Source organism: Ochotona curzoniae, unplaced genomic scaffold, assembly GCF_017591425.1.
Source record: "Ochotona curzoniae isolate NIBS_2020 unplaced genomic scaffold, NIBS_Ocur_1.0 patch78, whole genome shotgun sequence".
Classification (NCBI taxonomy): Eukaryota; Metazoa; Chordata; class Mammalia; order Lagomorpha; family Ochotonidae; genus Ochotona; species Ochotona curzoniae.
In genome coordinates, this window is record NW_024467059.1 from 71,294 (window position 1) to 93,536 (window position 22,243).

The window sequence follows — 22,243 nt, forward strand, 5'->3', positions numbered from 1 at the left end:
CAATGGTGAGGTCATTTTGCCGTTTTGTTTTGTTTTGTTTTAGCCATTTCGTTCACATTTGATGTTTTCTGAGACAATGCAACTGCGGTCTCCAGCCACTAACTCTTGTAGCAACAGCTTCCCAAATTGGGAGTTCCAGAGGATTGCTGTTGCAGTCTTTGAGAGTAAGGAAGTTTGGGAAGCATGACAAGACTGTTGGGAGACTGAGGCCGGCCCTGAGCAAGACCATGAACTCCTCTCCCTCAGCGATGCGCCCTTGAGGTGCATTCTGCCTTTTGTCCCCCAGTGGGACCCACATGGCTGGGCCATTGTCAGGTGGGACATGGGCGCAGCTGCTCTGGAAGAAGACAGTGGCTCCAGTCCCGACTGGGCTCTCCCCCTTCCCTTCCTACTATGCCTTCTGAACTTGGAGAGGAACAGGTATCTGTGCTGAAATCCTTCTCCACGGCTTTATAAACACACTGTCGGAGCTAGCGGCAGTGGTAGCCCCACACAGGTCCCAAGAGAACAGTGATGTCTTGAGACCCTGACGGGAGCTCGTGTGCCTTGGAGAGGCCAGGTTCTTCCCAGGGCTGCTGGACCTCAGATGGTGCAAGGATAGTCCATGGACACTCCTAGCTTCCTTATTACATATTTTACTGAAATACTCAGTGCCTGACTTGGGAAACTCTTCTGGGATGTCATTTAAAAAAACTTTGAGATACTTCCTTATGTGACTTCCAATATAGTGTTAGAAATGTTGAAAGAAGTGGCAAAAGAAGAAATTGTAGCACAAAAACAGGGAGCTTAGAAGCACAATGAAGGTAGGGAACCATTTATGCCCTGGAGGAGGTGTCTGGGTTTGCTTCAGCTTAGCACCATGTGACCTTGTGGCTGCCACCTCCCTGGCCTGTAAGGGGATGGCGGCTTGGGAGCCAGCTTTGCCCTTGGGACAGCATGTAGGATGAAGGAATGCTTCAAGAGCAGCTGCTGTGGCTGCAGGCAGGGGCTGACGGGCTGGGAGGGAAGGATGCTGAGCGTTCCAAGATGCGTCTGACTCTGCTGCCACGCATCCCAGGAACTTAGGCACGTTTGTAGTTGTGTGTCCTGTTCAGGAATTTTTTTTTTTTTTAGGAAAGGTTTTGAAAATTCCTAAACACAAGGAGCAAAGTTTCTCCCTTTTCCTTCCTCCCAGATGGCCCTGGTTCATGCAGTAGTGCACACCCTCTCTGTTGGCTCTAACAGTAGTTCTGGGGCCCTTGCTACCTGCTCAGGAAGTTCTTGTCAACACTGCTTGCCATGGGCTGTGGCTCTTTTCACAGAACCTCCGTTTTCAGCAGCGCGTGGTGGACTCAGGTGATGCGACGTGTCATGCTGTCACTGCCCTGGTGGCCGTGGAATGCGTGTACGCATTTTTTTTTGTTTTAAACAGTTCTCAGTTTTAGTTACAGATGGCAAATCCCACTAGCTGTTAGCTGCCGGCAGCTGAGCCCTCAGTCACCCTGAGTGCTGTGGCTGGAGTGTAGGACTGCTGCTCTGCGACGACGGTCGGAACGCCTCTGCACGGTAAACCTTTGTGGAGGGGTCTGCCCCGCTTCTGCACTTGACACTGCTGTCCATGCCAACGCATACCCTTCATTCCAGACATGATGGCAAACTACAGAAGGCAGGGACGCACGGCTCCTTGCTCCTCCCGGGGTAAGTGACTTGTGCCCTAATCTAGGGCAAGGATTCCAGGTCCCTTCTAGGAAATAAAGTATTTTTCCCCTGAAGACTTTTATTAGGTGAAAAAGGGGAGTAGTTATCTGTCCTAGTGTTTTGGTAGTCTCCATATTAAATCTCTGCAGAAATTAGTTTACAGGTAAGTGAAAGGGTGGCCATCTGGTGGTGGTTCTGATACTCGTTCAGATGGCAGCTCTCACCCTGCAGGGCCCGGGGTCTGACACCTCCAGCTTCCTGCTTATGTAGAGCCTGGGAGGCAGCATTGGCGGCTCAGCCATTGGGTCCCTGCCATCTCCGTGCGCAAGCTGGGGTGAATTTTCCTCTTGTCAGTTTTGACCTCAGCCCAACTGGCCCACCCTCCCCACAGTTTGCAGACATCTGAGGAGTGAATCAGTGGATGGGAGCTCACTTTTTTCTTTATTTTTTATTGGAAAGACAGATATATAGAGAGGAAGATCTTCCGTCCGATGGTTCACTGCCCAAGCAGCTGCAACAGCTGGAGCTGAGCCACTCCGAAGAGAGGAGCCAGGAGCTTCTTCCAGGTCTCCCATGTGGATGCAGGGTCCCAAAGCTTTGGGTCGTCCTCAACTGCTTTCCCAGGCTACAGCAGGGAGCTGGATGGGAAGTGGAGCTGCTGGGATTAGAACCGGCGCCCATATGGGATCCCAGTGTGTTCAAGGTGAGGATTTTAGCTGCTAGGCTATCACACCAGATGCTTAAGATTTATTATTATTGTAAAGGCAGATATACAGAGAAGGAAAGACAAAGGTTATGTCCACTGCCTAAATGACCGTAATGGCCAGAGTTGAGCCGATCAGGAGCCAGGAGCTTCTTCTGGGTCTCCCACATGGGTGCAGGGTTGGTTCGAAGGCTGTGGGCCATCTGCTACTGCTTTCCCAGGCCACAAGCAGGGAGCTGGATGGGAAGTGGAGCAGCCAGGATATGAAGCAGTGCCCATATGGGATCCTCGTGCTTACAAGTGGGAGGATTAGCCAATTAAACCACCATGACAGGCCCTCAGTCTTTTAGATTAAAAACTTTTTCCCCAAAGTTTTCAAGCTATAGATAACAAAACTTCATAGTGTGTCTCGACCTAAGTTTTCTTTACCTGTGATGGTAAGTGCAGTCGCCTAGCCAGGTCACACCTGTGGAGCATCTCCTTGGACCTGGCTCAGGCCGAGGGGCGTGGAACTCTGGGCCTGAGGACTTGGTCTGTTACCCAGTGTGTGAGGGTGGGGGGCCTTTGTGGTGTTGTGGGGCTTTTAGCTCCTGGTGTGTTACCTAGTCTAAGATTCTTAGTTAAGTAAATATCAGGAGGAAGGACACAACTTTTTCAGTTAGTCATAGATGACTTGTTACTTGTTTGCTTTGTGTTGAGGCAACATAGGAGAATTAAGTGGCTTATCTTTGTTTAAAATCCACATACATCCCCCCTGGTGTGTACCCCTGATAACTGTTCCCCCATGGACTTGAGGTTCCCTAAATGAGGAAGAGGTATGTACTGCTCAGACTTCCTTTCCCAGTAGTGAGGACTGGCTTTGGTGACCAGGAGAGCTGGACTTGTTAGCTCCTCTGGCAAGCCGTGGCTTCACTGTCATGACACTGTGGGTGTTTGCCAGGCTGCTGCCATCAAACTGGGGGGCAAGTCTCGTGTCCGGATGTTAGGAGTCTGACAGCAGGGGTTGGCCAGCTTGCTTCCTCCTCAGGACTTCTCCATGGCGGATTCTTCCTGGCCCTTCACCCAAGCGTGTCAGTGTCCGTGTCCACATCTTCCCTTTTCCTCGGGACACCAGTCAGGGTGCACCGAGGCCCGCTCTAAGGGTATTTTTCCTATGACCTCTAAAGGTCCCATTGTGTATGAGGGCACAGTCTGCGGCACTGGGTGGCAGGATGCCACTGTCTTCAGCAGAGAAGCTGGGGGAAGAGGTACAATTCAACCCAAAACCAAGGTCAGGAGTGGACAGGTGGTTCACCCATTCCTTTATTGACTTATGGGGAAGGATACAGTGGGAGGTGGAGGAAAATGAGCTCCGGGGTGGGCGTTGGCTAGAGCTTTCGGAGCCAGAGGAGCTGGGCGCGGCTCTGAGTACCTGGTGCGAGTTCCGGGATACAAGCTACCCTCTCGTGAGTACAGTGGGATACTGCTTGGTACATTCATACATGTTTCTACCGCCTGGAGATTTTATATATACAGTATATGATCTGTTTTATAAATGTACAGCTTGGAAAAATGATCCTCCTTGTAAATACATACAGTATTAAACAAAACTGATATGGGCCAGCCACGGTCCAAATCTGAGACTTTGGCCTTGCCCCCCTCCACCCCATGGTCCTGGCAAAATGTAAAGCAGCGTCCCTGGGCCCTGTGGGCTCAGGCCAGCTTGCCCTTGGGCGCTGCAGGGAAGGTGCCTGGCTTTGCAGAGGGCTCACCCTCCCGGAAGGAGGGAGGTGAAGGAGAGAGGAACCACAGAAAGGTGCTCTTCAACGAAAGGCACTTGGCAGTTGCTGCCGCCGAGCGGGAAGGAGGCTTTATGTGCCTCTCACCAGGATTAAATACAATAAATAAACCTTAGTGGGCCCTTGGTGGGTTTGCCCTCCTGGGTTCCTGCCAACAGGCTACCTTTCAGGGTCATTTGTGCAGTGCCAGGCCCTGGCTCTAACCCAGCCTTTTTGGAGCCCTCTGTGGAGAAGGTGCCAGAATAGCTTCAAGCTTTGGAGAAGCAATTGCTCACTGTAGACCAGGGAGGCGGCCCCTAACATCCCTCCCCGGTGCCCACGGCTCCTCCGCTCTGCGTGTCACAGTCCCTGGGGCGCCTCAGATCTTAGTCACGTAGTTGTTGGGGAACAGGCCCTGTTTGCCCCGTAATCGACCCGTCCACCAGCCAGAAGGATCTGCAAGAGAGAGAGAGAGAGATGTGAAGGCTGAAAGCTTGCTATTCTCCTTTTGTTTCCTTTTAAGAAGGTTTTAACCTCTTTTCCCAGCAGAGGGAGGAAAGGACCAGTGGCCCAGACTGGGGGACTCTGCCAGCTGTAATCACTTTAGGCTCTTAAGTGTACATTCCTACAAGCAAGCAATGGAGACATCATTGCCTTCTGTATATTGATGACAGCATGCTGTGTGTCCTGCACTGTTAGTAATGTTCATTCTTTAAAAACCTTTTATAGCTTCTTGACCTTTTGTCCTGTTGACTGGGGCTTCTACTGAATGTGCCTTATGAGTTGCAGATATTAATATTTAATAACTGATGTTTGGATATTTAATAGTTGAACCAGTGGAGTTAGTTTATAGCTTCTTGGTTTTACACCATTTTTGGTCATCTTTTTTCACACTGGAGTCCCTGGGCCTCTGGAGAGGAAGGTCCTTGCTCCTGCGCAGTCCAGCTCTGGCTGTGGTAGCCATTTGAGGAGTAAACCTGCCAGCGATAGAATGAGCATGACAGAGTAAGAGAATCTATTTTTCCTTCTCACTGTCACGTTCTTTTTCTCACTCTCATTCTCTTTCCATCTCTCTCTAACTCTGCTTTTCAATTTATTTTTAAGATTTGTTTTTATTGCAAAGTCAGATATACAGACAGGAGGAGAGACAGGAAGATCTTCCCTCCGATGATTCACTCCCCAAGTGACTACAACGGCTGGAGCTGTACCAACCTGAAGCCAGGACCCAGGAAACTCCTCCAGGTCTCCCATACAGGTGCAAGGTCCCAAGGCTTTGGGCTGTCCTCAACTGCTTTCTCGGGCCCCAAGCAGGAAGCTGGATGGGAAGTGGAGCTGCCGGGATTAGAACCAGCACCCATATGGGATCCCTGCGCGTTCAAGGTGAGGACTTTAGCCACTCGGCCACTACACTGGGCCCTGCTTTTCAAATTTAAAAACAAAAGTTCTGCCATACCTAATACTTAGACCTATCTAATTATTTTCCTATGCTGGGTCTATCTTGGAAGTAGGAGTAAAAAATTAATCACAAGTAAGTCATGCTGATGGGGGATTAATAATTCTGAGACGGGCACCGGGGCCCAGCAGAGGTGCAGGTGCAAGCTCCGGCGCCTCTGCTTCAGAGCCAGCTCCTGTCACTGCACACCAGGGAAGTGGCAGGGGAAGGCTCAGGGCTGTGACCCCTGCCTCCCACAGGCACGGCTGCAAGGAGCTGGGGCTCTTGGCTCCAGCCCGGCCGAGGCCTAGCTGTTACGGCCTTTTGGGGGAGCGAAGAGATGGGTAGACTATCCCACTGTTTCCTCCAGCCCTGCAACCTCTCTGTCTTTAAGGACACGAAAGTAAAAATGCGTTAAAACAATTTCTACTATTTTCTCTGCAAAAGGCAGCTTTGTAAATAAAAAGGAGGGAAGACATCTATTTTTCTGTCTTGTCACATATGTTACAGTCCATTCTTAACTATAGTAACAAAATCCACATAGTTCTGAAAACCAGAAGCCTTCTGTACCTCACCTGGTTGCAGAACTTGATGCCCTACCTAGGCATGTTCCCAGGCAGTCTTCTCCCTGCATGGGCACGCTCCACGTCTCCCAGCCCGGTGACTCCCACCTGGTCTTGCCCCAGGACTCACAAGGGCCACTACACAGTGCATCATCTATACTGGGGGCGACCACAGGGTGTGTGGGATTTCCCACAAATATCTTGAACCCCTCATACCTTGCATGAGCTTGCACGAGCTCTGGGGTCTGGCTGAGGGCCTGTGGCCTGTCTGCCACCGAGCGTTGCTGGTGTCTCAGGTCCAGTGTTTTGCATCTAGCTTGTCTGTGAGGCTGTGGACCAAGGCTTCAGCTTCTGTCCACTTTCTGCTGCTCTATGTCACCAGAAGGTCTTCCTTAAGTAGTCTGACATTGAACCCTGGATAGTTTGTTTCACGTCTTGCATAGGACCAGCTTTCCTCATGCAAACATTTATATACTCTTCTAGGTTTCCTGCCAGGACTTGTATAGTTTATTTTTTTTTTAATTTAAATTCATTTATGTTGTCTGTGGTAGAAATCTACTTTGGTTTTAAGATGGAATGTCACTGCCCTTTCCTCTGTGGTGTGAAGTGCCCCGGCTACTACCTGCTAACTGCCTGTAGGCGGGGGGTTCTGGACTATTACCCCTTTGTCTCGAAGCACTCCTGCCACACTGCCCGTTAGGGCGGCAGCTGACTCCCAGCACGGTACGTCTTCGCCACAATACATGACTGAATGATACTCCACTATGTTATTTCTAGAAACATTTTGAAAATCTTGAGCAATGAAAAGCAATATTTATAAATTTTTAATAAGACCACTTTTGACGTTTTCTATACACATACATATATAGCTAAACATGGTTTAAAAAAAATTGAGCCTAGTACCTACTGGTATAACCTAACTTCACTTTTTCTTATGAGCATTTTTCATGCCAGTATGTTACAAGTTAATCTTGAATAAAGCCTCAGCCCTCAATGCATAGAGACAGGCTTCCTTAAATTAGTCCCTTATTTTACTGGATATTTTTGATGAACAAAGCTGGTGATAAAATTCCTGTTTGTGTTTACTAGGAGCTTCTTTGGTCCAGGGACTGAGGAAGCACACACAACAAGGAACTGTTGAAACACATGATTCCTGGACCTGCCCTGGCCACCTGGAGCCTGCTGGGCACTCAGGCACTCCCCACTGGCTTCCAGATCCTCAAGACAGGGCCACCCGGGCAGAGATAGCACCCTCTCACCCCCCATGACATCTCTCTGTAGAGTCTGTACCAGGGTCAGGGCTTAGCTCATCTTCCTAAAACAATCTGCTCTTTCTAGTTTCTATGGCTTCATGTTCGGAGTGCTTACCACAATGCCCTTTCTTAGTAGCAATTGTTATAACACCCAGTTAGCAGCTCTCTTTCTGTGTCCATACACGCTTATGATGGATCTCATTAGGCATTCAGCCAAGCCTCTAACAGATTCTGCTTCCCTGGCTTGCTTTCATCTACTTCTGTTTATCTGAGGGGAATGGAATCGAGGGGCTGGGGAGTCGATCTCCCATCCACTGGGTCACCTGGGTCAGGCTGATGTGAGGAAGGAAGGACCTTCCCCCATGAGCCATCTCCTTCCGCCCTGGGCACACTCCAGCAGGAAACTGGAACCCAGGCATTGGCATAAGGTGAGGGCGCCCGGAGAGGCGCCTGCCACTTACTTCCACGCTGAAGAACTGCAGAGTGGGTGGGTCAGACAGACCTCCTCCTGTTTTACAGGCACTGTCACCCACACTGGGCATGGGGGTGGTACAGGGATGGATGGGCACACAGCTAATTTGGCCCAATTAGAGTGGAATTTAAGACTGTTGATTGATGGCTAAAGTTTCAGAGTCAAGGCAAACTTTAAACATGCTTTGATGTGCTAACCTAGAAGCTCTTGTCATTTTGCTGCCATGAATAAAAGTGGTTAGAAAAGGGACTCCTATAAAGAGGCAGTGCTGTAAGAAGCACAGAAAGGCCAAGTGGGGTCTGCACGAAGGAGCCTGAAGCTCCGCCAGCGTCAGCCAGAGGAGCGCCCACAGCCCCTTCTCGGGTGGCATCCAGAACAGCACGAACACCTGGGCTTGAGGAAGCTGCCTCGGCCAGTCGGCCGTGCACTTACCTTCCTTGATGATGTCGATGATGTCATTGGCATTGAAGCTGAGTTCATCTGTGTCCTGCGCGTCATAGGCATACAAGGCCTTGCACTGTGGCACCTGAGGCTTGGGCTTGGGCTGGGGCTTGGGTCTGCCCCCCGCCGGGGGAGGCCGGCTGCTCGTCTGCCTCCGGACACTGCGGAGAAAAGGCAGGAGGAGAGGGCTGAGCGCCCGTGGGTGCGGGTGGCACCGGCGGCTGCTGTGCTGCAGTAGGAGCAGCAGCCCTGTCCGCCTCCCGTTCCACTAGCCTGCTCCCCGCAAGGATGCTATGTGGCCTGTGTCACAGAGCTACACCAGCCACTGTCACCACTGTGCTTCTGGAAGGAAAGAACATGGGAGGGACACATCTACGCACAGGTGTGCAAAGCACATTTCTACATTTGAACAACCAACCAAAGGGCTATGTGTATATCCCCGCTTTCCTGACCCCGTCGGAGAACTTTCCTCAGTGCCCCAGACAGCCCCAGGCACGACTCACCTGCATCTGCTCCCAATTGCCCACTCCCCTGCCCGCATGTCACCAATTCCCGTGTTGCCCTTGGTGGTTTTATCTCCCAGGTAACTGTTTCTATGCAACATGGCCCGCCCCTCTCACTGTGGGCAGACACAGTGTGCCCCAGCACCTGCTCACCACCGTGCGGCCCTCCCCTGGTGCGCTGCTTCATACCACCCCGGTCCACAGGTGCAGTCCCTGGCGATGCTCATTTGGGGTGGTTCCAATTTTTACCATTATATAAAAAGGTTTCTGTGAAGATTCTTGTATAGGAACTCACCCACAGCAATTTCTCCATGTCGGCACTGCAGGCACTGGGCTTGGATGCCTGTTGTGTGTGTGCTGATGGGGCCTTCCCATGCGGTGTTCAGTAGCCCCCCTGGCCTCTACCCAACGGAGCCGTGACTGTGCCTGCCTCCCTTTTATAATCCACATTATGTCCAGCGCTGGATAGAACCCTAACCCAAGTTATTCTTCCCACATACCATGCTGCCTCAAGGTACCATTCACATGTTGGCTTAAAGGCACTTCACTGTGGCTGTTCCTATGCAGTGAGTTCTTGGAACTTTGAGGCAAACAAAAACCCCAGCACATGGAAATAGGAACATGTAAAACATTTCACTCCCACCCTGCTAAAGTACAGACCATTTGCTTACAAAGGATACTTAAGGTTTTTTCCAAAAAGGGCTAGGTTAGGTACTTAACGCAGCAGGACTGCAGGGTGGGTCTGGTCACGTCTGGAGGGAAGGTCCCAGTTCTGAGGCCATGCTCTTGGCAGGGGTGGTGGAGATGGGGGTGGCTGTGTCCATCCCACAATGTCCTGTATTCTTGGCTGACAGGACCCCATGTGGTTGATGCCCATGAACAAGCAGGATTCTGGGGAGCTGGCCGCGAGTGGGTGGACCCCATGTGGAAGGGAATACACCTGTAGGCTTATCGCCCCTGCCTCCACTGTTGTCTGTCCATAGAGGGCAGGCATCTATAGATGAGCAGCGTAACCTCATTTCCCACGTGCTGTCCACTGGAAATCCCCAGGCCCTGCTGAGGCAACTCTTGCTTCCAGAGAGCTGGCCAGGCAGCAGGCTTTTCATTAAGGGCACTGTGTGTCAGTAATTGGTTAGTGAGAGCCATTAGCCTGGATACCAGAAGTCACCCAATTGCTCAGCAACAGGGAATGGAGGGGGAGGGGTGGCCAGCAGAACACCCAGGGGAGGGCAGCCTGCAGGGGGCAGTACTCACAGTGGACATCTGGCTTCTCGTCCACCCACAGTGCAAACTGGGGAGACCCTTGCAGCCCCACAGTATTGGGCTTAGCTGCAAGCCTTGCCTGCTGAGGTTCCCCTGCAGGACAAGGAGGAAGGCCCAGGAGTTAAGACTGTCCTCACAGGGGCCAACAGAGAGTCCGGGCCCATGCTCTCTGCCCTGTCTGTGCCCCAATGGGACCACACCGTCACTGTGCTGCAGGCCACCCTGGGCTTTCCTGGCTTTCTCTGTGGAAGCTGCCAACCCCTGGCTGGGGTGGGATCCAAAGCCCACCCCTCAGACCCAGCAGGACACCACTGGCCAGTAGTGCCCCCTGCCGTTGAGAGGAAAACCAAAGGCAGCCAGCTGGGGCAGGAAGAACAAAGCACCATGCCTCTGCAGGCAGAGAAGCTGGTCTCACAATCTTAACACACTAAAGAACTATTAGAATACACAAGCTCAGCAAGATTATGACATATAAGCTCAACGTGAAGATTGGCCACATTTCCATGTACTAATAATGAACAGTCTGAAAATGAAATCCAGAGAAGGGCTTCACAGGAAATTTAAAAAAAATGAAATACTTGGGCTTGGTGCAGTAGCCTAGTGGCTAAAGTCCTCGCCTTGCACGCCCGGGATCCCATACGGGGAGCCCTGCTTCCCATCCAGCTCCCTGCTTGTGGCCTGGGAAAGCAGTAGAGGACGGCCCAAAGCCTTGGGACCCTGCACCCGTGTGGGAGACCTGGCTTCGGATCGGTGCATTGGCCGTTGGCCACTTGGGGAGCGAATCAACAGACAGAAGATCTTCCTCTCTGTCTCTCCTCCTCTCTGTATATCTGACTTTCCAATAAAAATAAATCTCTTTAAAAAATGCAATATTTGAGAGCTGTGAGATAGATGGTCTTAACGGGGTCCTGAATTTTCTGGGAAGCCAAATGGCCCTTGATTTGCACCACAGATAAAATTGCTTACATTGAAAAAAAAAATGCAACACTTAGGAACAAGCTTAAGGAAGCAGGACTAGCTTAACAAGCATGATTCTGTTCATCTGAAACATTCGGACAAAAAGCAGTTTTGCCTAGGGAGATGGCAGGGGAGTGGGGCTGAGTGGCAAGGAGAAGGAGGTATACTTTCAGAGGGATGGAGATACTGTTGAGTTAGGTTTTGGTGTGGGGTGCACAAGCAAGCCTAGGCCCACAGGAAGTGTACAGTTTACGTTGTGGTCTAAACTCCAGCTCACTAAAGCTGCTTGGAGAGGAAATGCCTATAGTTCAGGCAGGGTGGTCTTGCCAGTGTGCATGCCAGGCAGCTGCTGGCAGGGTCCTAGGAGCTGGGTCAGGCATGTACACAGCTCTCCAGGCATCAGAGGCCACTTCCTTGGGTGCAGATCAGGCCAATGGAAGTGCCAGCAGGAAGCTGGGTACCCAGGTGGACCCCATGGCAACCGCTGGCTTGATCGGTCCAGACCCTGGGCAGGGCGAGGCTGCAGACACTCCAAGGCACGTGACCCGTCGCCGCCTGGCTGACTCTCCCGGGATGCTGGCCCTTGTGCGGTCACCATTAGAGACCAGTGAGTGTCCCTCTCTGAGGTCTGAGAGGATGGTGGCATTGGCCCACGTCCTCTGTCAGATCACAAAAGCAAGAGGTGCTCTTACCATGAGAGACACTGAGGATCACCTGGCCGCCGGCACACTGACCCCACAGGAACCTGCACACCAGAACCAGCTCTCCCAGCACGCAGCAGCCATTTCCCAGGCCCCACAGCCTCGCGTGTGTGTCACTAGGTGGCGACCCTGCGCAGTCAGTAATGAGCAGCAATGAAGACATTCACGGGCCTGCCAGGCCTTGATTAATGAGGTCTTTCACACGCCAGGGGACCCCGGCTGGCAGCCCAGGCCGACGCACAAGAAGCCGCCACAGACGCCCTCCCCCACAGCAAGGGCGACCCCCACCCCCGGCTCAGTCCAGTGTGCCAGCGCTGTTAAAACCTCTAGCAGTGGCGAGTTGGCAGCTTAATATGGCCACGGTTAAAAAGTAAATCATGTCAGCTCACAGTGGAATAACTTACGATCAAACCAAAAGCAATAAATGCGCAATAAGTCGTCGGGGCGTGACTTTCAGTCTGTGCTCAGGAGCTGTGCCGTGAACTGCTCAGGTGGGGCGCAAACTCCACCCGCTGCAGTGCCAGCTGCGCCTTGGCTGGGAGCCTGCTGGGGGCCAGCGCAGCGGGACTGACCGAGAAACCGGCTTCCTGATTCCCAGAGTACCCAAGCTGCCCTCAAGACAGCTCACTCGGGCATCTTAGGAAGTGCCTCGGCAAGGTGTAGGCAGTTGCTCCAGAGGGTCAACACGCCAGTTCAGACACCAGTGTCCCAAATACCAGGCGTTTGGGTTCACTCTCTGGCCCCGCCTCCTGACCCCAGCTCTCTGCTAAGGCACATGTGTGGGACTAAGTAACTGCCTTCCTGCCACCCCCAGGAGGGAGTCGGGCTGTGCTTCCAGCTCCCAGCTTTAGCCCAGCCGTGGTCGGTTCAGGTGAGAACCAGCAGACGGAAGCCCCTTGCTCTGCCTCTCAAACAAAAATAAATGCGTGATGCACATTCGTAACACCCAAGACTTAATAATTTTGTTACCTCTGCTATTTTGCGACATATGCACTTTAAATATGCCTTAAACAGCCAAAAATTACACAGTAACTTCAAAGGCTGGTGCTGTGGCACAGTGAGCTGGGCCTGCAGTGCTGGCCTGAGTCCCGGCTGCTCTATTCCAATCCAGGTCATTCTGTGCAAGATGACCCGAGTGCCTGGGCCCTTGGCACCCACACAGGAGACTCAGATACAGCCCTGGGCTCCTGGCTTGCACTTGAATCAGTCCTGTTTGCTTACAGATTTGGAAAATAATCTAAAGGAATGAAGATTTCTCTCATTCTGCCTTCTAAGTAAATGAATGAATTAAAAAAAAGTATCTCAGTGGAATAACGGGGAACACAAAGCATTCCAGACTCGCGGGCTGGCATTGTGGTCCAGCAAGTTAAACCACAGCTTGCAATGCCAGCATCCCATTCACGCCCTGGCTGCTTTTTTCCAGGCCCTACTCCTGTGTCCAGGAAAGCAGAAGGTAGCCAGCAACGTCCTATATTAGCACGTGGGGAAGGCCAAGTCAGACTTGGTATCAAGTGTGCTGGGGGCAAGGGGTCTCGGCAACCTGAGGTGCCCCTTGCCCACAGAGCAGCCCATGCCACCTGCAGACCTCCAGGGCGCCCAGCGCTGCACTGGCCAGAGACTGACGTGCGCGAGCATGAAGCCACCGGGCCACAGAGCAGCAGAATTCCCCTGCAGACCAAAGTGGATGAGGAGCAGCGGCCAAGTGCCACACAGGAAGTTCCCCATCGCTTTGTGCTTTTAGCAAGCACACAAGGTCCTCACATACCCCTCCAGAGAGCCCTAAGGGAAGGGTTTGTAAATTATTACATTGGGTCCAGCACTAGCCTGGTGGCTAAAGTCCTTGCCTTACTTGTGTTGGGATCCCATATGGGCATTGGTTCATATCATGGCTGCTCCACTTCCCATCCAGCTCCCTGCTTGTGGCCTGGAAAAGCACTCAAGGACAGCCCAAGGCTTTAGGAACCTGTACCCACATGGGAGACCCAGAAGAAGCTCCTGGCTTCAGATTGGCTCAGCTCCAGCTTGAGGCCACTTGGGGAGTGAAAGAATTATTACATTATTGGAGCTGGCACAGTTGCCTAGTATGCTAATCCTCTGCCTGCAGTTCTGGTATCTCATATGGGCACCGGGTTGTGACTTGAGTGCTCCACTTGTAATCCAGCCTCCTGCTTATGGATGGGGAGGGCACCCACGTAGTAGAGCCAGAGAGGCACTTGGTTCCTGGCTTCGGATTGGCTCAGCTCTGGCTTTTGTAGCCATTTGGGAAGTAACTCAGCAGATGGAGTGTACCTCTCTGGCTCTCCTCCTCTCTGTAAATCTGCCTTTCCATTAAAAAGAAATAAATCTTAAAGAGGAAAGGGAGAAATCATTTTTGTTAAAAAATGATCGCTATTAACTCTGCCGTACAGGTGAGGGCACTGAGGTGGACATGAGGGGACAGGAGGTGGCAGCGCCGGGAAGCCACATGGCTGGGGCACTATCTGATGACTGAAGCCCAAAGCAAGGAGCCAGTTACTTGAGCCCCATCCCCAGGCCTGCGACTGCGCAACCCATGTACCCTAGGTTCACATGCCCGCCTCTCTGCCACCTTCCCTGCCATTCCTACACCCTCCCGGGTGGGTGCACCTAGCCAAGGCCCTGCCCCGGGATTAAGCTTTTCAGTATCACCTCTTTGTTCTGCAGATGTGAAATTTATGTCTTGAAATTCCAGGAAGGAAAATAATGGCATTTTATTTCATTGGCTTAAAAATTTTTTTTTTTCTTTCTGCTCCAAAAAACGGCTGAATCTATAAACATTACTGGAAACATGGGAACGGTTGCCAGGACTTCCTAGGCTCCATGTCTGCCCAGCCAGGATATGGCAGCTGCTCCTGTAGATTATGGGTGGAGAAATATTGCTATTGGACACTTGCTGGAAATTTTACGCCCCTTGAAAATATGACTCCATCAGGAGAGTCCTGACAGGAGACATGCAACTGTCCCTGTGTCTATCAGCACCCGCCACGGGGCCTGGCCGGAAGCCCTGCCACGGAACACTGGTGATGATTTTTTTCTTTTCCTCCAACTGGCTGGACCTCTGGAGTATCGAAGGCCCTGAGCTGTCCTCCCAGGAGCTGGGCCCGGGGGCTGAGAAGGGCGGCGGACAGCTCCAGCCTGGCTTCCCTAGCAGCTGCAGGGAGCCGCTGGCAGGTCCTGCGTATTTCGGTCCTGGAGCACACTGAACCCGTGCAGGACGATGGATGGACCCGCTTGTCTGACTCTTGTCTGGAAAAGATCTTCAACTTGAATCCACTTTTTAAAAGTGGATTTTAAAAAGATTTTTGTTAAGTTTGATCTGTTTGGCATATTTATTTTTGTCTACTTGAAAAGCAGAGCAACACAGAGAGAGATATTGAGAGATCTTTCATCTACTGATTCACTCTGCGAATGCCCCAACAGCCAGCATTTCACCAAGCCAAAGCCAAGAGCCTGGAATTCACTGTGAGTCTCCCAGGACGGGCAGGTACCCAAGCACTTTTGCCATAAGCCACCATCTCCCAGGATGCGTTGGCGGGAAGCCAGATCACTGGTGGAGGAGCCAGGAATTGAAATGGCACAAGGTTGAAGGAGACGAAGCCACTGGACCACGGGGCCTGTCCTTGAATCAGGCTTTGCCAAAGCAAAAAGCTCATGATTTCCTCTCAGTGTTTCTTGGAGAATGATAATAATGAGGATCATATTAAGCTACCATGAACACAAACATTGCAAGGCCAAGGTGAAGAACCCAGTCGGGATGGTAATTAACTTATTGAAGGGTGCACAATCTCTCTCCAAAAATAACCAACTGGCAAAGACTCCTGAATTAACTGAAGGTGCTAATTACACCATTTGATTTTATCCACTTTGCATATTCCAAAAAAATGATTGCTGAATTTAATTATATCTGTAAGGAGAAAGTACAATGAGGGATGGGAGGGAGACAGGAAAGCTAAACCTTGGATATGAAAGCCCAAGGAGAAAGATGGGCCTATGGTAATCTTAGATTTTTTTGGATGGGTAAGTTCAAGTTCACTGCGTAGAACTGTATGTACAGGGGCGTCTCCTTGTCTGTGGAAAAGGGATTAACTTAGGATTCCAAAATGCTCTGCATGCTCCAACCACCTTCTGTGGAATACACGTGACTCACGCTTTCTCACCAAAGGGAAGATGTTAATGACAAGGCTCCCAAAAGGTCAGCCCCAAGATCAAGGTCCATATTATAAACTGAATCTTCACCTTCATATCTTTGAGAATATAAATGCTAAGCAAAAGCTCAGTTCTTTTGGAGAAATCCTTTTTTAAAAATTACATTTATTTGAAAGAGACAAAGGAGATCTCCCATGTTCAGACTTACTCCCCAAAGGCCTGCAAGAGCCGGGGCTGGATCAGGCCGATGCCAAGAGGATGGATTTCAATCTGGAGCTTCCCAGTGGGGGGCAGGAACCCAAGGACTTGAGGCATCACGTGGTTGCCTCTCAGCATGTGCATCAGCAGGAAAATGGAGTTAGGAAGGGAGCAGGGACTTGAACCAGGCTCTCGGACGTGGGATGCATTCATCCCAAATAGCCGTTTTACTGCTCTGCCAGTGCCTGCCCTAAGGTCACAGCTTCTTAAGGCATGTCCGCACAGCCAACTTTAGTGTGAACAGAGCAGGCTCATGAGATGTTTGGAACATACTGAGCTTGATGTTCCTGCTGAGACAGGAAAACCTTAGTGCCTGGTGCATGGTGGACCTGCTCTCTCCTTCCAGATCCTATAGCCAGACTCCACAATAACAGCCTGCAAATCTGAAGGCAGCAAAGGACAGAAGACTTAACTGGAACCACACAGCCGAAGGCTGGAAGGGAGCAGCCCGGCGATGACACAATGTTCCTAAGTTGTCCGCTGTTGGCTGACAGATGCTCCTAGGTTGGCTGATGTGCAAGTGTGTAAGTTGCAAAGTGGGCTGGAAAGCTTTCTATGCTTGCCAAAACTGAACCAAGTCGGAAACTAGCAGACACACTAAGAGAGCTGGTGCATTTTGTTGATTTCTTTTAATCCTCGCTTTGCTTCAGTATACTGAGCTGCACCCAGGAGCAACCACATGGTTATTTCTGGGATGTTCCTATTTCTCAAAAAAGTGGTTTCGGGTTACGGTGAAAATCTTGGGGCCAGTGCTGTGGCACACAGGCTAAGCTCCTTCCTGCAGTGCTAGCTCACATGTGGATGCTGGTTTGAGTCCAGACTACTCCACTTCTGATCCAGTTCCCTGCGAAGTCACCTGGGAAAGTGACATAGGACAGCCTGTGTGTTTGTGGGCCTCCACACTCACATGGGAGACCCAGAAGAAGCTCCTGCGTGGCCCAGCAGAGACAAAATACCTCTCTTTGTCTCTCCCTCTCTCTCTCTGTAACTCTGTCTTACAAATAAACTAAATCTTAAAAAAAAAAGCAAGAAAACTCCATCACTTCAACAACATCATTCCAGTCCACCTTTATGTGGGCCCTTCCCTGGTCTTGTCAAACAGGTACCCTTAGACAATGCGGTCCCTGCCCCAGCAGCAGCAGCAGCAGCAGCAGCAGCAGCCTCACCTGGGAGTTTGATAGAAACATAAGTCTGAGGCACCAACCTTCTCAATCCAAAGCTCTGGCAGCGGACCGGTAAGCTCGGCGGGTGACTGGTGTAGACCAGAGTGAGAACTACTGCCTTACTTCAAGCCAGTCAGGTAAGCCATGGCCCACATGGCTGGTGGCCTATAGTCCAGTGTGGGTGGAAAAAAAACAGGACAAGAGAGAGCTCCCCAATAAAGTGTGCTGCCTAGGCAGGAACAACACGAGTCACTGGGGATGGGCTGCTGCTCACTGCAGGCCTGTTTGCACACAAGTCTCTACCCTTTTTTGAAACTTCCTCATGGTTCCAGAGCATGGAAAGAGGGGAGCAAGCATGAGGAAAGGGCAGAGGTAGGGGAGTGGGCTGGTGCAGGCCCACTCCCAGGGTTGGTAGATGAAGCTGCTCCACCACCAGGGGTCACACAGAGCTGGAAGATTTCCTGGAAGCAGCAGGTGAACTGCCAGGAGATGACACGTGTATCAGCACCCCCACCCACTGCCGTCAAAGCACCCCCGTCTGAGTGGCCTCCCGCGGGCCTAGGACCATGCTAGGTCCTTCACGTCAGCCTGTCTAGTCCTCCCAATTTCCACGCTAACTTGATGGCACTGCGGCAGGAAGCAAGCTCAAGTTCACACGGGGTAAGCAGGCAGTCCATTCCCAGGTATGCAGCAGCAACTGTTAAAGCAACTCTCCTCCCCTTATCTGCCATTTGGTCACATCACACAACATTTCTGCCTACTTGGTCATTCCCATCTGCCATGAGCCCAAATCCCTCCAGTGACAAGGAGCCCTCTTCTGCTGACCCCAAGAAAAGCCTCCTCTGGAGAAGGGTATGAATATTGTGCTATCAACTTGTCTTCACCCCACGCCCAGGCCTGGAGTCCCGAGTGACAGCATATGGGTGGAAGATGGAACTTCAGAATCATGCATTGCAAGCCTAAAGAACCACAGCCCCCCCGCCCGCCCCAGGTCCTTGGCGCGTGTATGACAGACATGCAGCGAGCTCGCCGGCGGCACTCGCGGGACACGGGTCTCTTACCCTGCAGCTCCCTGGTCGGGAACCTTGAGGAAGTCCAGGCTCTCTGGCGCCTGGGACACTCGGTTGGAGCCGGTAGACTGCTGTCGTGGCAAGGATGGGCGGGGAATGGAGGAGTGCAGGCTTCTCTGGCTGGAACTCTGGCTGCTGGGAATGTGGGGCTGCGGCACAAACTGATTTTTGATAACTCCATTCTGGTGGTATCCTAGAGAGAGGAAAAGCAAGCTAAAATCTTCTCATCCCTTGTGAAAAGTTCTTCAAATTTCTTCCACCCTCAGAGTACTGGTCCAGAAGCACTGAACTTCTCTGGACTCATTTCTCCTGATAGAATCTGGGGGTTAGAGAAGCACATTCCCTTCCCCTTTCAGCCTGAGGTGTCACTGACAAACCAAGCTGCATATATTAAAGGTGTCCAATGTGACCGAGTTCCTAGCTGTCACCTGCCCAGGAAGTAGCCATAACACAGCAGGCATTCAGCACATGCTTGCTGAATCTCCAGATGATCAGAAATTCCAGGAAAGGTAAGTTGGTAGCTGGCTGGCTGGCACATACTTGTGTCTAACACAAATGATGTGGTTCTGACTCAGCAGCTTGGGCAGGCAGCTGTTTAAACAGCTGGACATCCATTGGCGAGGGGTCAGTCCCAGGTAACCTTGGCAGGAGCTGCTGTGTGAGGTGGAGTGAGTACTCCACCCACGCAAGGAAATGGGGCCCCTGGTTCGGATCTTTCCAGATGAAGCCAACCCTCTCTGCCTGAGAGCACTTCCAGTCCAGACTGCATCAGCCAGCAGGCAATGGGTCACGGTCACAGTCATGGGCCCCAACCCCAAGTTGGGGTTACAAAACAATGTTACTGTCACTGCAGGCTGTGAAGCAGCCCATGTCCCTTCTCCTAGTCCTGCGCCATGTGAACCAGAACAAGAACCTGCGAGGCCCATTTCTAACCAAGGCAGCAGCTTCAGTTGAGAAGCTTGGCTGCTAATGGGTAACATTGATCCCCAGTACGAAAGGCCATCTTCCAGTCAGGTTTCTTCCTTAAAGAACAAGGAGCCTGGGCTGGAGTGCACCTGGTCATTGCCAGCCCTGACAGGTATTGGGCCTGGTTCTGTATTGCAGTGATGGGTCCTGCCCTCCCAGGAATACCTTGTGGAGTGCAGAGAACAGCTCTTCATCTAGCTCTCACTCCTGCATTTCCTCCTATGGGGTCCGGGGGCCAGATCAGAACTGGACACCGGGGAGGAAAAAAAAAAAAGACCACTCCCCTTCATCTTCCCCTTGGGAGCTCCCACCCCCACCTGCTGCCAAGGGTACCAACAAAAGGAGGGGGCGTGTCTTGGTGCAGGGATGCCAGGTGTGGGGGCTAGCAGAGGGGCTGCCCCACACTCCTGTGTGAGCCCAGAAATCTAAAGGCAGCACCTTTGGGGCCTAATGTGCTGCTGCCGTGGGGGGAGTTGCTCTCTACAATGCCAACATCCCGTAGCTGAGTGCCTGAGCAAGCTCCAGCTGCTCCACTTCCCATCCAGCTCCCTGCCAATGCGCCACTGAAGGCAGCAGAGGACGCCCCAAGTACATGGACCTCTACCCTCCACGTGGGAGACTCTTGACTTCAGGCTCTTGGTTTCATCCTGGCACAGAACTGCCCATTGCAGTCATGTGGAGGGTGAACCAGCAGAGGGGAAGACTCCTCGTCTCTCCCTGTGCCTTTCAAATAACTAGATCTCAAAAGCCAAAGAATAGTTTAAAAACTTGGAGTAAGCATTTAGAAACAGTCATGCCAGCTGGACAGGTATATGGGATGTCTATTGACTCTAATAATAAGACTTTTGGTTTATATTTTGTATGCTTGCAAAAATCAGTCTGCTACTAATTCACTTTTATTGTATTTTTTTAAAAAGTTTCATCTTTTGAACTGGAAATGCTTCTCAAAACCTAGAAAGCAAAACAGAACGAAAATCTTGGACCTTCATGCTAGATGTTCTGAGAAGTGCTGATCCAGGGAATTCAGGCCCAGCGGCTTCACTTTACTAACGAACTGTCATTTCAAGAAGCCACGTTTGGACCTGGCATGATGGCTCAGCAGCTAAATCCTCGCCCCACATGCGCCAGGATCCCAAATGGACACCAGTTCATGTTCCAGCTGCTCCACTTCCCATCCAGCTCCCTGCTTGTGGCCTGGGAAAGCAGTCAAGGATGGCCCACACAGGGACCCTGCACCTGTGTGGGAGACTTGGAAGAAGAGGCTTGTGGCTCTGGAGCAACTCAGCTCTGACAGTTGTGGCTGAAGATCTTTCTGTCTCTCCTTCTCTCTGTAAATCTACCTTTCCAGTAAAAATAAATAAATCTTTAAAAACCAAAATAAGCAAGGAATAAGAACCTATGTTCAAGGTCAGATGCTCCGTGGCCTGACTGGGTCCCCCTGGCAGGGGGTTAACAAACTTTCCAGGAGGCCCTGGCTGAGGTTGTCCTGGGGCCAGTGCACAGAAATACAACACTGCCCTTGCAGCCTGGAGGACCCCTCATGCTTGGACAGAGGAGGAAGGGAGGAGAGCTGGCTGGGTGGGCCAGGCGGAGGCTGGAGATGCCGCCGGGTGCCCACGCCCGTGTCAGAACCCAACCCCGCACTCCTGGAGTGAGAGGCACGGGAGGCGGAGGCACACAGGATGGTCCAAGTCTAGTGGGGTCTTCCAAAGGACCCCTTCCGACCTAGATTCCTAAATGGACTAAATACCAAATACTTTGGGAACAGCTTTTGATAAACTGGATTTCATGAATGATAGGAAACGGGTGAATTTCTAAAATGCCATTCAAATATGAAAGATGTGGAGGGGGCATGCAGGCTTCTGTCTGTTCAGGGTTAGTGCTTATTAATCTGCAAGTTATTGTTTTATTTTTAGAAGAACGAGAGGTACAAAAACATAAAGGACACCCCCTACCCCCTACCAATCCCTTTTGTAGCAACATTGAAATTCCTTTCGGGAATTCCTTAAGTTTTAAAAAAGATTTATTTGTGTGAGAGGCAGAGAGGGGAGAGATAGATCTAGCTACTGGTTCACTCCTCTAACTTGCTACAGCAGCCAGTCTGGACTGTACTGTGGCCAGGAACACTACTCAGGTGCTTGGCCCATCAACCGCTGCCTACCCGGGCATGTTAGGAAGAAGCTGTATTGCAAACAGAGCAGCCAGGACTCCAATGAGCACTCTGACACAGGATACCGGCATGACAGGTCATGACTTAACCCACTGCACCATGACACTGACCTCTGTTCCTTAATTTTGAGGACAGATCTTCCAGATTCAAGCTAAGAATCTAATTTTCTATCCATTCATTAAGCTGTTAACTAGTTACCAAATACCACTGGGTCCGACTGGAGCTGGAAAGAAGTGATGGGTTAGAAGTGACTAACTCCGTTTCTAAGGGTAACATAGCAGAATGCTGACACCCCAGCTGCTGGCACGGCATGGGTCTGCAGGAGGAGGACATGGGACATGGAACTCGCCCAGGGCTGGTTAAACACGCATCTCTATGCTAACAGGCTTCTTTCCACAGAATTTACACAGCCTCCAGGTCCCGACCGAGTGGTGTCAGTCCACGGCACACACATGGCTTACCGGGGGGCGGCGGGGCCGCTCTCATGGGGTAGCTGGCATTGGCAGTGCCACTGGAATAACCTCTGTGCTGAATGGTATTCCTTCTGGTGGGACCTGAAATACACAGGCAAGACAAAGTTCCAGTCAGCCCTTAGGGTTCCCAGAGGGACCTACAGAGCAGGGACTGGGCAGAGGAGGAGGGGTACTGAAGTGCGGTTCTGGAAGCTACCGGGTGGGAGAGGTTGGGAGACACGGTGGCTTTTCCCAGACAGTTGGGACAGACAGCAGCT

The 22,243-nt window shown here is 51.4% G+C and overlaps 1 protein-coding gene across 1 annotated transcript in view; it reads right to left on the reverse strand.

The window, feature by feature from the left end:
• Positions 1–3,658: 3,658 nt before the first annotated feature.
• LOC121168218 (unconventional myosin-Ie) overlaps positions 3,659–22,243 on the reverse strand; it is a 193,753-nt gene continuing 175,168 nt past the window's right edge. Inside the window, exons 25-28 of the mRNA XM_040998123.1 lie at positions 21,975–22,067; positions 18,369–18,570; positions 8,290–8,459; positions 3,659–4,593 (exon numbers count right to left, since the gene is read on the reverse strand). Coding sequence (XP_040854057.1) covers positions 4,517–4,593; positions 8,290–8,459; positions 18,369–18,570; positions 21,975–22,067 — 542 coding nt within the window. The 3' untranslated portion in view covers positions 3,659–4,516. The remainder of the gene's footprint in view (positions 4,594–8,289; positions 8,460–18,368; positions 18,571–21,974; positions 22,068–22,243) is intronic.